The following is a 15,971-nucleotide window of genomic DNA, read 5'->3' as shown; positions in this document are numbered from 1 at the left end:
GTGTGTGTGTGTGTTGTATTGATTTCTCATATTCATGTGGAATGTACTATTTATTGTAAATGCATACACATATGTTTGTATGGGTATATGGAGTCCAGAGGTTAATGCTGGCTGTCTTCCTCAGTAATGCTCTACCTTAATTTTTGAGACATAATTTTTGAGTCACTCACTGAATCTGGAGCTTGTCGATTCAGCTACGTTGGCTGACCAGCAAGCCCTAGGACCTGCCTCTTTCTGCCTTTACCCCTTGGCACCGGAGGTAGAGACGCAGTTACTTTCACAGCTGCAGATTTGGGTGCTGGGTATCCAGTGTCAGGTCCTCAAGCTTCATGAACACCAAGCCACCTCCTCAGCTCTGAGATACCCTCTTCTGATGTCTGGAAAAGAAAAGGGGGGGGGTGCTACTCTCAGGGACTCATTGTGAAGGGAACAGACATGCATGATCACGGCAAGGGGGAGGGAAAGCAAGGGAGTACTGTGCAAGGGGCACAGCCCTCCTCTGGGAAAAGACACCTGTTCCTGGAAAGTTACATGTAGGGCCGTGTGTGTGTGTGTGTGTGTGTGTGTGTGTGTGTGTGTGTGTGTGTGTGTGTTGTAATCTAGTTCTAGTAAAACTTAATGAATGGGTCCTTTCACTTAATGCGGCAGCGCAAAATGCAACGTGAGCTAAAGTGTGTGAAAGAGGGAACAGTCCAGTATGGTGTGTGGGAAAGTGCATCTTCCTTCGTGGGAACCATATCTTTCTAGAAGGCCTTTGATCATGATAGGACTCCAGAGGGTTATTGATTAGACCAGAAAAGAGCAAGAGCGAGGGAGATGGGCGTACAGCATCAGTCACAATGAGCATACTATGCCTGCTATTGGAGGTAGAACAGGTACTACACGGGGATCCGAGGGTTCTAGCCATGACCTCAAACAACTCCGGGACCTCCAGGATCCCAGGTTTGGGTCTATAAATGGACGGAGATTACCGCCCATAGAGGAGCTGATGTTTTTCAGGCTGAGTACCTCGCTCACAAATTACCATGAGCATCTCTGCTGAAGTTAACCTGTATTAGGCATTTCTTCTTCCCTCCTCTCTTCCACTTCCCCTCCCAATTTGTCAACTGCTGAAACAGCCCAGAGGAAGCAGCCTCCTCGCTGCGCGCTGGAGACCGTCCCCAGGTGTTAGTCTTTGTGTCGAGAAAACTTTGAGAGGAAGCGAGGGCGCTGGACAAAGAGAGAAAGGTGGAGGCCGTTTGCCAGCCAGCCCCGGTCCCCCGAGTTACCCCGGGGCTCAGGCCAGTATCCGGATCGCTTTCGGTAGCCCAAGCCCAGCCTGCCTAGGCCGGGAGTGGCAGACTCTCTGAGCCCTCCCGGGTGGGAGTCGCAAAGGCAGCTGGCTGGCCGCTGGAGTTAGTGGGAGGAGGCTAGGCAAGGCTCGGAGCAAAGCTGTCAAACTGCGCCCGGAGCCGGGTGCGGGGCGTGGGGAGGGGGAGGGAAGAAAAGGAGGAGGGAGGGGAGGGGAAAAGGGGAGGGGGCGGGCAGGAGCAGGGAGAGCAATCGAGGGAGAGAGGGAGAGAGGGGGAGAGGAGGAGGGGAGAGAGAGAGAGAGAGAGAGAGAGAGAGAGAGAGAGAGAGAGAGAGAGAGAGAGAGAGAGAGAGATGAGAGAGAGAGAGAGAGAGAGAGAGAGAGAGAGAGAGAGATAGAGAGAGAGAGAGAGCTCGCCCGCGCCTGAGCAACCCCTGTCTGTCGCTGCCCGCTTGTCCGCCTTGGCCGCTGCCGGCCCGGACTCGCCCAGAGCGCAGGGTGTGTGCCCCGCTGCGCGTTGGAGCGCGGGAGGCTCCTCCAGCCCAGCTCCTCGCCCCGGCCCGCGCGCGGGTCCCGGAGGGCGCCGACCCCCACCATGCAGCTGCAGTTCCGGAGCTGGATGCTAGCCGCGCTCACGCTGCTTGTGGTCTTCCTCATCTTCGCAGACATCTCGGAGATCGAAGAAGAAATCGGGTAAATAACCACCCCGGGCCCGTGCCTCGAGCTCCGGCGGGATCTCTTCCTCCCCTCCCCAGGCTCCGCGCTCCCCATCCGCTTTGTGTGCGCCGCGCCCCCCTGTCGCTCCGCTGGAGGGATGGTGCTGGCGGTTTGGGCTGGGGTTGGCAGTGTCAGGGGTCCGGGACGCTTTGGGGAGTGGATGATGGGGGCGCGGCTGCCGAGGGGTGTCCCCGGGCGGGGTACACGGGCAGCTGTAGCCACACGGCGTGGAGAAAGCGGACTCGCCCACCCTGTTCCCTGTTCCCTGGTCCCTTCCCCTGGCGTGTGCGCTCGCGGTGTCGCCGGGGTCGAGGGAGGGCGCCGGGGAGTGTCTCGGGCGGGTAGAAGGACGGAGAGTGGAGGGAGGCAGGAGTTTCTTTGTCTCCGGCTCGGCCGCTTTCTCGCCTTGGCAAAGTGGGCAGGGGGCGCGCGGGGATCTCTGAGCTGGGGGAGGGGAATCCCCTGGCGGGAGCTGAGTGAGGTAGACTCTGCACCGACTCCGGAGAAGGGAAAAATGCTCTATACACACAGGCACGCTCCCACGCCTCCCGCCAGACAGCTCAGGATCCCGGCGTAGGGGGTTGGCACTGCTTAAGGTGTGGCGCGCGGGGCTGGAGACCCGGGCTCTCTGCTGGCTTTGAATGTTCAGCCAACCCTGCGACTCCCCCAGGAGACCCTGGGTTGCTGTGCGCTCGCAGCGGGCGCAGAGAGATGGAGACCTTGCCGGAAAGTCTCCATTGCCGGCCGGTGGGCTCCAGGGTCCCCAAAGAGCGCACGATCTCAGCTTGTCCCCATCTCTTCATGGGTGGGCGGGACCACAACCTCGAGCTGCTCCTGGTCCGGGACTTCTTGGAATGCGCTCTCTGAAGGAGCCTGTCACACCATCAGGGTGCCCCCTGGTTTGAGGCTGGCGCCCGGCCCTTCAGACTTCTGCACGCGGAGCCCGACCCCTGTCCGGAACCTCCAAAGCGTGGTGGACATGTGGGAAGCAGGGCTCTGAGGTGGCCTTCAGGAAAAGGGTGAGGTCTCAGAGAGGATGGCAGACAGTGGGCGAATCCGATCCTCTGTGGGATTTGTGAGGAGCCAAACATACGGGCGTCCCATGCTGCGTGCGCCCCTCCTTTGTCCAACTTCATTATCCACACGAACAGAGGATGCGCCGTGCTGTCAGGCCCCTCCAAAACGGAGAGCGACCAGAATCCAAAATGCTGAAGCCCTGGGGACCCTAACCTGCAGGCAGGTGTCTGTCTCTTCCCGCTCTCTGCTTTCGCTATGACACTATCCCTCTCTGTAAAGCACAATACATCCTGTGGACTCCATTATGCTTCATGGGCCCCTTTCGGAGTTATTCTTCTCCTCATCCTCGGTTTCCCCAAGAACTCTGAAAACTTTCACCAATGTTCAGTTAACACACTATGTGCCGCCGGCGCCTAAGCACAAGCAGAAACAGGCTACTTTCCCATAGCTGTTCTCCTGGTGTGTTGCAAGAGAACCACCGGTCGCAACAAAAGTTGGTGAAGTCACATTCTGGGATACCGGAAGATACCGTGATGCTAAGATGGGCCTTCTGCACTTCCGGGTTTCTGCCTGGCCCAGACCACTGGGTGACCTTTGGCGATGAGAAAAGGAAGGACCCAGATGCCCACTAGTTCTGTTATAAGAATATGTGCTGCCTCTCCCATAAGCAAACACCCTTGCTCATCAATTTGCTGAACTTCTTACGGAGTATCTTCTATTTTGCCAGGGACTTTTAATTTTTAAAATGTAATGAGAAGATCAGTTACACACAGTGTCTCCCTTTCCTGTCAAAGGCATTTTGAAAGTTCCACTTTCCACAGTCAGATTTTTCCAGCAGGCCATCAGGAGTTTCCAGAGGGGCGTTTACATTTAGAGTGCATACTGAAAACTCGGGGCTCGGTGCTGTGAGCATATCCTCTGTGATATGTTTCACCTGGGGATCCCGACTTCTTTCTCTTTTGCCCCTTACCTGAAGAAAACCGCCACCTAGCCCACACTGAGCTCTGCTGCAGCACCCTGCGTGCTGACTCTGGCATCTGGGCTGACTGACATTTATCTTGGGCAGTCATCATGACTTTCTCCTAGTTTGATGTCGTCGCCTTGGGCTTATATCTATGCCACGTGATTGGCATCGATAGACCAGTTCCATTTGCAGTCAGTCCCATCCATGTTTAACCTGGGGGGAGGGGGGAGGCTTATTGCATTGGCCACTCATGGAGAAGAACCATGTGGGCAAGGGGGATGGGAATCCCCCTTGTTAAAACCTCACTCAGCTAAGGAGTGAGGTTTTACCACAGTCACTGACTCCTAGAACCATCTCGGATGAGAATAGTAAAGGTGTAGGTAACCGACCCATCATAGAGACTGGGGAAGGTTGTCAAGAGGACTCTCTCCCATGTCCTGTGCTTTTCAGGACAGCCTGGGATCCTACTCAGGACCATAGTGTTCTAGTACCAGCCCTTGCTACCTCTGCTAGAAAGAATAACCAATTACCCGCCAGAGAGAACCATGGTCCTGGGGTGCTGGGGATGCTGATTCTGGAAGGCAGTAGACAGCGGGAGCCTGAAATCTAGTGATGGGGCAAGCAAGACAGAGAATCACTTTAGGGATAGGTTTCCCAAGAATTAAGGAACAGTGAAAGAGACAAGCAATTCTCTCTCTCTCTCTCTCTCTCTCTCTCTCTCTCTCTCTCTCTCTCTCTCACGCACGCACGCACGCACGGCCTGGAGACCCATTTTTTTTAAGTCTCTCAATGCTTTCTTAGAAAATGATATTTTTTTTTTTTGGTTTTTCGAGACAGAAAATGATATTGTAGATGAGTGGCTTCCATGGTTCTGACCCGCCCCCTGCATTACATATGCTCCGGCCAGGGGTAAAGCTCTCTTTCAGAGGTTTTGTCTGAGAGACATCTCTTCTTTCTGAGTGATTTTCTCCCAAGTTCCACTCTTGACACTCTTGTTCTCATTCAGCTGGGACTGCACCAGGCAGGAAAACATGTACAAAGACAAATTCTCTGCTAAGCACCCAAGGAGGGCCTGCCTGAGAGCAAAGAACACAGGCGAGTTCTGAACCAGCAATCAAATGGGGCTTTGGTGAATCAGCCACATACATACCTGCCCCAGGAGCACCTCCTGAGCTTTAAAACATCGGCTGGCCCATGTTGGATCAGGCATGTTCAGCATTTAGATATTGTGACATGGCATTATTCTTTGCAAAGTCCACAATATGCTGTCTGGTTACCAAAAGAAATGGCAAAACAAAAAAACTTTACGACATTTTAAATACGTTTACAGTTTGCGCTGGACTACGTTCATAGCTCCTTTGGTGTGCATAGCACCTGTGGGCTGCACCACTGATACACCGACTAGGCAGACTGGGTCATCCTGGTCTTGAGTGTGACACCTCCGTAGGAGTGTGGCTCTTGGTCGTTGTGTCAAGCACATTGTCTTCACAATGGGCCCACGGAAGTCATTCAAGAAGTATGGGTTTTCCTAGTTTGTCACGGGTAGGCACACAACATCCTTGGGCAAGGTGGCACTCGGAGGTCCTCAGGCCCCAAAGGGCTCCTCCTGTAGAAACAGCTCCCTAGGTTATGAGTTAGGCTTTGTTGGATGTAATATCAAATATCTAAGCCAGACCATGGTTGCTTCCATGTAAGGCAGCCTGATACAGATCTCCACCTTTGCCGTCCAATGCTCTAGTCACCCAGATGAGCCTTTATAAGCCTAGGAGCACTACAGAACCCGGTTTAAAAGATAAATGCGTAGCTGGTGACCCTAACAACCCCAGCTGTGGCACTAGGGGGGATGGTAATGATGGGTAGCATGAATGGAGTACTTGTGAGCAGAGAGCTATTCTTGGCTGTCCAAGGCATTCACATATTCTGTCCTTGTGGTGCCCCAACGGCAAGCAACCAGCGGCACCAAGAACTTCTGTTCACTGAGGTCCGTGTACCAGGCCCACGCTGACTACCTGGGAGCATCTGTTCACTGACCCCGTCACTCCACCCATCTCCAGTGGGGACCGCTGCCAGCCCTAGTTTATCCGGAAGGAAACTGAAGCTGTGAGTTAATTCGCTAGTAATGAAACGCTTAGTACTTGACCCTAGGTCTACATAGGCCGGAGGTCAGGCAGACTGTGGGCTAAATCTTCTTCAGGAGGTAGCGCTCTCGTTCTCTTGCCAACTGGACTCCAGTGGCAGCTGAATCAGACTTCCCTGATTGTAGCCAGGCATCCTGAGCAGGGGTGACAGTGAAGATATTTAGAAACCTATCCACCTCGAGGACTGATGGTGTTAGAATGGCTATCTGAGTGGTCAGGATTGATGTCATCTAATCATCATGCCAGGGTCCTAGTACCATATTAAATGTCAAATCATGGCTAGGAAAGTAACAGAGGAGGAGGAGGAGTTAGCTCTGCTCATCAATGAGACCCCATCTGTGAGCAGGCAGTGGCTCCTGCCATCCAGGGCCAGCAAGGTTAAATATACTTCTTAGAGGAAGAGTCTGGGTGGCTGCAGAAGAACATGGCCTTGGGCCGCTGCATCCTCCGCTCTGTGAGAAGAGTTTGTGTTTATTCAAGGTGGTCCTTTTCACTGGGGGAGGCATTCATATTTTTTCCTCCTCCATTCTAGTATAGTTCACCCAAGCATAAACACAATTAAAAGATAAAATAGAAGAGAAAGACGTTCTGCTTTTAACTCCCTTGCTCTGAGTCCTTGATGCCAACTGTTCCAGCATCAAATCTGAATTGTAAATAGATACCCGTCTTGGAAACCAACTCAGTGCGCAAGGCCTCTTTCCCCTTGTAGTACAGAGTTGCTAGGTTTTAAAATTGTTTAGGTTTCACAATCTGGGAATGGTGAAAAGTGAAAAATTATAACTATTTGACACAAAGAGTGGGATTCTAGAGAGCTTCTCACAGAGAGAATGCACAGAAGTGGCTGCCACCTGCTCATGGCCTCTCGTTCATCCTTCCACGGCTTTACCTGTTCCCTTCTATACTGCTTACAAGCTTCTGCATTGTTCCATGATTGCCCGTTTCTATCCCTTTGCACATGCCCATCCTCCTTTCTGGGACTTCTGATTCACGCTAGCCTTTCTGCTCTCCCTGCCCCCCCCCCCCGCCACGTCCCGTTTCCTCACGGCTCTGCCATTACTTCCTTGGCATCACGTTCCCAGCCCCACCTTCCTTAGTTGCTCATCCCGTGTGCACCTTGACCATCCCGTCATGCAAGTGCCCTATGAAGACAGGGTTCACAATTGTGTTTTATTTAGCCTATGTCCGAGCTCCTCCTGAGAAGTATATGGTCCAAGAATACCTGACCCTCTGACATTGCAACATGACATTGCCATCTACAAGTTCACCCTCAAGAGCCACTTGATCGAGTTACTAAAACAAATCACTTTTTTTTAAAAGGTAGTGCGCTAGTTTGCAGTGAGCTGTATTCGTAGCTATCCTGGGGTGTTTGTGGCCCAGGACTCCTAGCTGGAAATAATGAAACCCATGAAGGACCTTTTTGATTGAACAAACCTAGGTTTAAGGTTTAGCGAAGTCAGGTCCTAGTCTCTCTGGCTCAAAAGAGCCCTACCGTTCAACTAACAGTTGAACACCCCCACTTGATGAGAAAGCCCTGGCATGTCTGCCATGAGCAGCATGAAAGGTACAGCCTGGGAAGGACACTGAAAGTGACATCTCTGAGACAGGGCACACATGGAAATGCGAGGTTCCCCACCCTTATGTCCACCGTCTCCAAATGTTCTTTATGGATACTTAAAAGTAGTGCATTTATTTTTTAAAGTGCTGTCGAACAAGGGGATCGTGATGACCCGTCAAGGCTGGGGATGCTGCATAGATCTAGATAAGCTCAGGAGGATCCGATCTCACATCTGCCCAGAGCAAAACTGAGTTAGACAGGCAGATGGCGGATAGCAGGAACTCCACGGCCCACTGAGCCTGTGGCTGTGGCTCTCTCCTTCTGGGGGGAGGCGGGTGATGGAGACAGGTCCCTCCATAGAGGTCTGTCAGGGTGACATCCCCAGTGGCTGCCTTCTTGCCAGTCTGGGTCTGGCTTGCTATCTCTGCTGTGTTAGTCTCGTCCTTAAGTGTTGAGATTAGTCACTCTCTTAGGTGGCAGCTGGGCTGGTTTTAAATTCTCCCCAGTTGTCCGCAATTCATCACCCAGCCAGGAGGCTGCCCAGTGTCCTGACGGGACCTGTTTGTCCCCGAATTTGCTCGGCTTCAGCTGTCACCTACTGCACAGTAGCACGGAGAGAATGGCTTCAGAGGAGGAGAGCAGAGAGCGCGGCTGCACTACACACAGGCAGCTGTGTTCCTCCTGATACACTTGCAAGCACTGGGGGGAGCTGATTTGTTTCCCTGGAAAATCCTGCATCACGCCTGGCTTGCTGTGTGAGTTGTAAATCTGCATTGCAAGAGGGAGGCTCTCCACTCTGTCAAGGGGATTTCCCTGTGCCAGCGCCACTACCCCAACCCCCACCCCAAACTTCAGGGATGCAGTTTCTGCTCCTGTAGCTTCTTAATCCATAGCTTAGCGATCCAGATGATCCCCCAGACCAGTGGTCCCCCAGATGCTAATGTGCAGAAAGGACAAAGGATGCAAAAGGGAAGAATAAAAAAGAAAGAAAAGGTGCAATGTATCCAGAACAGTTAGGCAGTTTTCAGTTCCCAGCTTCCATTGCTTCAGAGCCTCTATGCCCTGAGATGCTGCTCTCTTTTTCTTGTGGCTACTAAGTTGACCCCACTTAGAAGAAAGTCTTGGGAGATGGCCCAATAATCCTCTTCTTTGACCAGTGTCTGCGAACCACAGTTTGTTTGTTTGCTTGTTTGTTTTGTCTTGTTTTTGTTTTTAATGCTACGAGCTTTTAAAATCTTACTTTCTGGGATCTGGTTCCTAACGGTTCATGGTGGGAACCACAGCGGAAGACACAACCCACCTCTACACACAGTTTGGTTTTGTTTTCTCCAGAGGGAAGGTGCTGATAGACAGTAAGGACTAAGTCATTTTGCCAGTGCTAGCTATCTAAGCCTCACGGGAATCTGATAAGGTCGATGTCATTGTCATCCCCTCGGCACAGGCGAGGAAACCAAGGCACAGAGTCATCAAACAATTCATCCAGAGTCACACGGATAGTAAAGGGCAGAAGTGAGACCTGAACCCCATCCCCAGAGGGCAAGAACCAAGCGAAAGTGGTGCATTGAGTGGCAACCAGTAACTAAATGGGCATGCGCTTATCTCCAAGGGAGTCGTCACCAAAACAGCAAGATTTGTGTGAGAGAGGACTGTGCAGACACACCAAGGCTGGGGAAGGTTTCAGGAGTGGGGTGCTGGTGCCCAGGACATAATGGGCCATGACAGCTGGTAAGATCCATACAGAATGGGGGGCAGCTTCGAAACACCACTGCCTTTGCCTCCCCTCCAGCAGCCTTCTGCCCCCAAGCTATGGAAGATGTTTGTTAGGGAAGGAGGGGGGGTGGTGGCTGACTCACTGAGGGAAGGAGAAGCCAGGCACACAGTGAAGGCCTGGAGGAATTTTCTTCCAGAGAAGAAAAGATGGGCTCACATTGCCAACTGCCCCAGGCCAGGGAAGCCTGGTAAAGAAGATACACAGCAGGGAAACAATGGGCTTCATCAGGGAGGTGGCTCATTCTAGGGCCTGACCCCCACTGAGAGCTCACTTTAATAGCCTCACTAAGTACCCCAGTTGTGCTGTTTGACCATCTGCAGATAAGTACTGAAGGCTCAGAGAGGTCCCAGGACTTTGTGACCACACACGAGAGGAGCTGCATTCATCTGGCCCTGGCCCCAGCTTGCTGCTCCTAGCTACTTTTTGGTACTGAAGATGTTTAGACTGCCCTTCTAGTCTTGCCCTGGACCTCCTCTACTTTGTTCCGTTGTCTGTGCCACACTGCAGGTTTGCAAAAAGATACTGGAAACTTCTGAGTCTGTAGGGGAGACTCACGGACGGTCTGTAGACCAGCAGCCTAGTGACAGGGCTGGGGTCTGGTGGTTCAGCCAAGGCTGAGGAAAGGGCAGACACTCCTGGACTCTCTGCCCACTAAGACCTGAGTGTTTGCTGTTGGGTTTCCTAATCTCTAGTTTCTAGGCTAAGCGCATTGGCCTCACTCAGGAGAGCGATACCTCAGGTAACTGACGCCTTCTTTCACACTATTGCCAGGACAGTTTAAATAATAGAGGTGAAGGCATAGGGTGTCTGGAGAGAGGGAGCTTGCCTGGACCGGTGGCTTTGGCTTGCTGTTTTGTAGGTCACGAAGGCACTCAGAGTGCCTTCCTAAGACTTGACTTTAAGTGAACTGTGCAAGGTGTCCAAGCTAATGCCCTAAGCAAAAATGTTTATTTCTGAGCAGCGAAGAGACAGGTGAGAGGAACCACAGTGCTGCTGGCTGTGTCTGGACATGCTTGCAGAAGGCTTCAAAAAAGATTCTGGACAGTGTGGGAAAAGCCATGGCTCGCAGGCCTTCCCACAGCCTACCCATGCTGCCAACCGTGGCTCTGACCCCACAGAGTGAGGTCTTGGGTCTTCTTATAAATCTCTTCCTACCCATGGTGCCAACTGGCTCTGGGGTCTTGGGTCATCTTATGAATCTCTTCCTGATGCCACCCAGAGTCTCACTTCTGAACTATGTTCTCGCTGGAGCTGTGCTCGCTGTCCCTGATGCAGGACACCAGGCTCCACCTTAGTACCAACAAGGAGCTATTATTGGGTGGTGGAAATGCTGGCTTCTGGAGAAACGCTTGCTACCCATGTGCCCTCAAGGAAATGGCTCCCTTTTCTGAACCTCAGTTTCCTAAACCACAGTCTCCTTGTGATGATGCAGACTACAGACAGTAGGGTACAAAATGCTGCAGCCACTAAGGAAAGCAACAGAACAGTCTCTCCCCAAAACCCTAATACAGACTCCATGCCATCCGGTCTAGCAATCTCACTAATGGGTATGCTTAAAGCAAAACAGAAGGGCTGGAGAGATGGCTCAGTGATTGAGAGCACTGGCTGCTCTTCCAGAGGACCCAGGTTCAAGTACCAGCACCCACCTGGCAGCTTACAGCCATCTCCAACTCCAGTTCTAGAGAATTCGATTCCCTCTTCTGACCTCTATGGGTTAGCACACATGTGGTACACAAACATCTATGCAAGCAAAACACTTATATGCATAAAAGGGAAATAAATAAAATCTCCCAAAACTTTATAAAAATTGAAAACCAAGACTCGAAAAGATAGGTATACCAATAATACCACTGTTCACAGAGGTGTCAGTCACAATGGGCAAAAGGTAGGAGCAGCCCGTATCCATTGGCAGATGAATGGACGATCAGAATGTGTTTCACATGTAATGAAATACTATTCAGCCTTAAAAATGAAGGAACGTCTAACAATGCTCCACTCAGTGCAGATGAACCTTGACGGCATTAAACTAAGTGAAATTAATGCAGTCAGTAAGAGACAGCCGGTGCCTGATTCCTCAGACAGGAGCTTCCTAGAACAGCCAGATTCTCCAGAGAATGGGGATTGTCACCGTTGGCAGGGGTGGGGGGTGGGGGGTGAGGAGTTATTATTTAATGAATGTAAAGTTTCTGTTTTGCAAGATGAAAAGAGTTCTATAGAGGGATGGTGGTGAAGATTGCACAGCAATCAGAAATGTACTAAACACCACTGAACAGAACACTTGAACAAGTTCAAAATAGTAGATATTGCACGTGTTTTACTACAAGTTTTGAAACGCGCACATACACACACACACACACACACACACACACAAATGAGGGAACGCCTGGCAGGTGCTCAGGCATGTTAGTTTATTTTAAAAGCATGGTGTGGTTTTAACAAAGGAACATCAATGAGGGTACTATTTCATTTGGAAGGTAATACGATGCCAAGAAGCATGGGAGGGAGGCAATCGTGCCAGAGAGTGAGGGAGTGGCAGAAACAGGGAATCTGAAAGTGCACACCATCACTATAGCATGAGTGCGTTTGGCTAGACTTGCTGAACGTGGCCCAAATCCCTAACCCTTGGGATTTAGGACTATGGGAAGTACAGGCTCGTGCTTTTCTGTGTGGCCACTGTGTAAATACTTGCTGGCTTGCCTGCCTGTCTGAATTCAGTGGAGGGGGTCCCTGGGGTCCCATAAACACTCAAGTTCATGGAAGGCACAGTGCAGTGGTGGAGATGAGGAAGGCCAAAGCTACTCAGACCCCTCCCAACGCCTTGTACAGCTTCCTTCTCTCCCTTGCTCTGTCTCTGCCGGGGGGGGGGGGAGGTGTGTCTTGAAACTGCCCCCCCCCCCTTTGGCTCAAGAGTGAATTCCACAAGAGCCTAAAACCTTAGATTTTCTGATTTGGCAACCACAAGACTAGGAAAGTTGGGGTCCTATGGTCCCTTTCTTGTCAGGCTCACACCATACAGTACCTGCAAGAAAATGGGACTATGCAGTTTGTCTGGCTTCTGGGAGGTATGAGGTCCATAAAATGGCCCTTGAACCAGAAAAAAACATTCTCAAAGGCTTGTCCAAACCAGATCACTAAGCTCCACTCCAGAGAATTTGCATCTTGGACAAGTTCCGGGAGATCCTGTCACTGCTAGGCCCTCTGAGAAATTGAGAGATGCTAGGCTAGGGTCTTTTCATTCCAAGTGTGGTCCTTAGATCATCAACTCTGGACATCACCTAGAGGTCTGGAAGACATGCTGAATCTCAGGCCTGCTAAGTCTGTATCTGCCTTGTACTAAGGCCCCAGGCAATGTGCGCACACACACACACACACACACGGCAATATAGTCACACTCCACAAAATGATGTTTTGCTCAACCCCAAGCTGCACATGCCAAAGCATCTCCCTAAGCTTGTAATGGAGCTGAAAAACAATGTGCCCTTCCTGTGTTTGGATAAATAAATGCATAGCACTGTGTGCAGTTGTCTGTAGGACACAATATAGAAACATGGTGTTTGGTCCTAGGAGCAATAGGCCATAGCATGCAGACAGAAGGCTGCGCCGCCCATGTTTGCAAGAACACTTGGTAGCATTCCCACAACATCGCTTAATGATGCATTTCTGCAGACATGCCCCAGTCACTAAAGGATACATCAGTGTAACTGCCCTCCCTGCCTTCTGTAGTGACCCTGTGCCTACTCGCCAGGGAGAATTTGTCTATGTCTCTCCGCCCAAAACAGAGTTGCCCTAGAGTGACTCTCCAATGGATGTAAAAACAAAAGAAGTAACTCATTCTAGGCACAAGTGAGATCCCCATGTGTATATGAAGAGCTTTTTACATAGACCACACATTTATTATAAAAACACTACAGGAGGTACTGGGGAGATGGCTCGGTGGGCAAACTGCTTATCACACAAGCACAAGGATCTGAGTTTGAATCCCCAGGACCCATGTAAAACTAGGTGCAGTAGCACACATCTCTAATCCCAATTCTGCTACAGCAACTTGGGAGGCAGAGATAAGAGAATCTCCAGAACCTGGAAGGCCAGGGGTATGCATTGGCAAACAGCAGAAAGACCAGCTCACATAAGGCTGAAAGTGAAGACCAATGCCCAAGGTTGTCCTCTGACCTCCATGGCTGTGCTATGGTGAACACACACACACACACACACACACACACACACACACACCCTGTAAGAACAACCTGACTGGTAACTGAAACCCGAGTACAGTAATTGCTTCATAAAGCCAGAAGAGGGACCTGGATTTTTTCAGTCTAGCTGGCTGCGTTCTTCGGCCATGAGGTAAAGCCAGGAGGAATGGTCACCAAAGGTTGACCTGACTCAGGAGTCTAAAGAGGCTCCGGTGCGTCTAGGTACAGCCTTGACCTAGGCCTGTAGGACCAGATGGTAATTTCTGGAGAAGCTGGACAGCAAAGCAGTCCTCATCTTCACTGAGCCCTCTGGTGAGTTGGTTGGCTATGATCATTCAGATGGCAAATGGCCTGGCTTCACAGTTGACACACACCATAGTAGTTCCTCCAGAGGTCTGGGGCTTCCTCAGCAGGTCTGGTGGCCTGCCCAGCCTGTAGTCTAATTCCAAACACCGCTGTCATGAACGGAGAGGGGAGGCCTCTAGGGGTGATGGAGGCTAAGCATAGGGGAGACTTTTAAAACCCATCTGCTCTTCCTGATAAAGAGAGCCCCTGAGCAGGATGGCAGCCAAGAATTTAATTGTATTTATTCTTGCTATTACCTTCTATTTAGGGCGAGGGATATTGGTATTCTATTTATGGTAGTGATATAAAGATGTCTTTTGTGATAAATTCATTTAAGTTTTTAAGTGAGTCAATTTAAAGGCAAGTGTTGAGTCAATAAAGTTGAGTTAGCAAAATACAGGAGAATAGACCCCAAAAATGTTATGGTTGATGTAGGAAACACACTAGTCTGATTTCTTCCCTGTGCCATTAAGCAACCCAAAGGTAGGGAAGCCAAAACAACTCCTTGAGGCATTTCTATACAGAGTGAGTTAATTCCCCCAGAAGGATTCCTGGTTACAGAAATGGTCCATTCACTGTACTTGAGGAAGTACCCAGGAAACAATCATGCAGGTGATTTAAATAGTGATGTGTGTGAGTGTGTGTGTGTGTGTGTGTGTGTGTGTGTGTGTGTGTATGCTTATTGGCACATTCATGCAACCTCCAAGCACCATCACCTTCCAGGCAGTACCATCTGGACAAGTGGAAGGTCGGGATGAGTTGGGTTCAAAGAAGACCTTCCTCTCTCTGCATCACTACCAGGCCAACGCCGGCTGCCATTCTTTAGGAATGCCCTGCCTCTCCTGGGTACCACTTCGTATCTATCGTGTGGTAGTTTTCATGGCTGCTACCCAGGATCTCACAGAGAGACAGGACCATTTCAGATCTGTGCTGTGTTGACCTTCCAGGTCCTTATCCATTCAGTGCCTGCTGGAGAATATGTGCTTGTTTGGAAAACCCAGGAAAGGAGAGGGAAGGCAGAGAAAGAAAGGAGAGGGAACTAATTCCCTGAGGAAGGTCCAGAAAGGCCCTGTCAAATACATTCTGGGATCCTTTAAATACCCCTTTGTGTTGCCAGTGAAGAGGAAACCTGCGAGGTATTACATGGGGCTCTGCAGCCATCTGATATGAAACTCACCGTTACTTTTTGAACATGAGATGCCCCCAACAGGCTCGTTTGTTAATTATGCAGTCTCAGCTGGTGGCGCTATTTGGGGAGGTACCAGAAACCTTAGGAGGTACAGTCTACCTGGAGAAAGCAGGCCACAGGGGGCACGCCTTTGATGGGTCTACCTGGTGCCCAGGCCCTTCCTCACAGTCTGCTTCCTGTCCACCCTGAAGAGAAGAGGTTTTTCACTATGCTTGCACTACCATGAGATTCTGCATAAGCACCTGTGCCGAGCTGTGGACAGAACCCACTGAGAGAGTGAGCAAAATAAATCTTTCCTTCTTTATTTGTTAGATATTTTGTTCACAACACAACAAAGCTAATTAATGCATATGTTGATTTCTGTCTTATTAATATAGTAAACCTACTCACTCCCAATTCCATGAAGAAAGATCAGCCCACGGTTGAAGTTAGTATTCCTAGCTAGCTGCTTCATGGTTCCACACGGCCATCATATACAGAAACCAGAAGATTGGAGGGATGTGGCCAGAATTGAGAATCAAGCATGCTGGCTCCTGGCAGGCTGAGATCCAGCTGATAAGAAGAAGATTAACAGAGGTCCACAACCCCCTCAATCCTGAGCCATAGAAAAGGGTTTTAAATCAATGCTGGCCAGGCTGGCTTAATGGTATCTAATCTTGCCTTTTGAAGCTCAGATATTTGGGAGTTGAGATCTATTGAGATAAAATGGAGTGAAGCGTGTTGGGGTTTAGATTTTTTTTTTAGACTTCATCTAACTCTCATTGTGCAGCGTTGTTTTTATTTTCTTAGAA

At 50.4% G+C, this 15,971-nt stretch overlaps 1 protein-coding gene across 2 annotated transcripts in view; it reads left to right on the top strand.

Annotated features, from left to right (window-relative positions):
* The first annotated feature begins 1,886 nt into the window (after positions 1-1,886).
* The window catches only part of St8sia2 (ST8 alpha-N-acetyl-neuraminide alpha-2,8-sialyltransferase 2), a 67,002-nt gene continuing 52,917 nt past the window's right edge, over positions 1,887-15,971 (top strand). For both annotated transcript variants that reach the window (XM_038314087.1, XM_038314086.1), the window contains exon 1: positions 1,887-1,984. In XM_038314087.1, the coding sequence (XP_038170015.1) occupies positions 1,887-1,984 (98 nt within the window). The remainder of the gene's footprint in view (positions 1,985-15,971) is intronic.

The sequence above is a fragment of the Arvicola amphibius genome, chromosome 12 (genome assembly GCF_903992535.2).
Source record: "Arvicola amphibius chromosome 12, mArvAmp1.2, whole genome shotgun sequence".
In the NCBI taxonomy this organism is placed as follows: domain Eukaryota; kingdom Metazoa; phylum Chordata; class Mammalia; order Rodentia; family Cricetidae; genus Arvicola; species Arvicola amphibius.
This window is presented reverse-complemented; position numbering and strand designations above follow the sequence as displayed.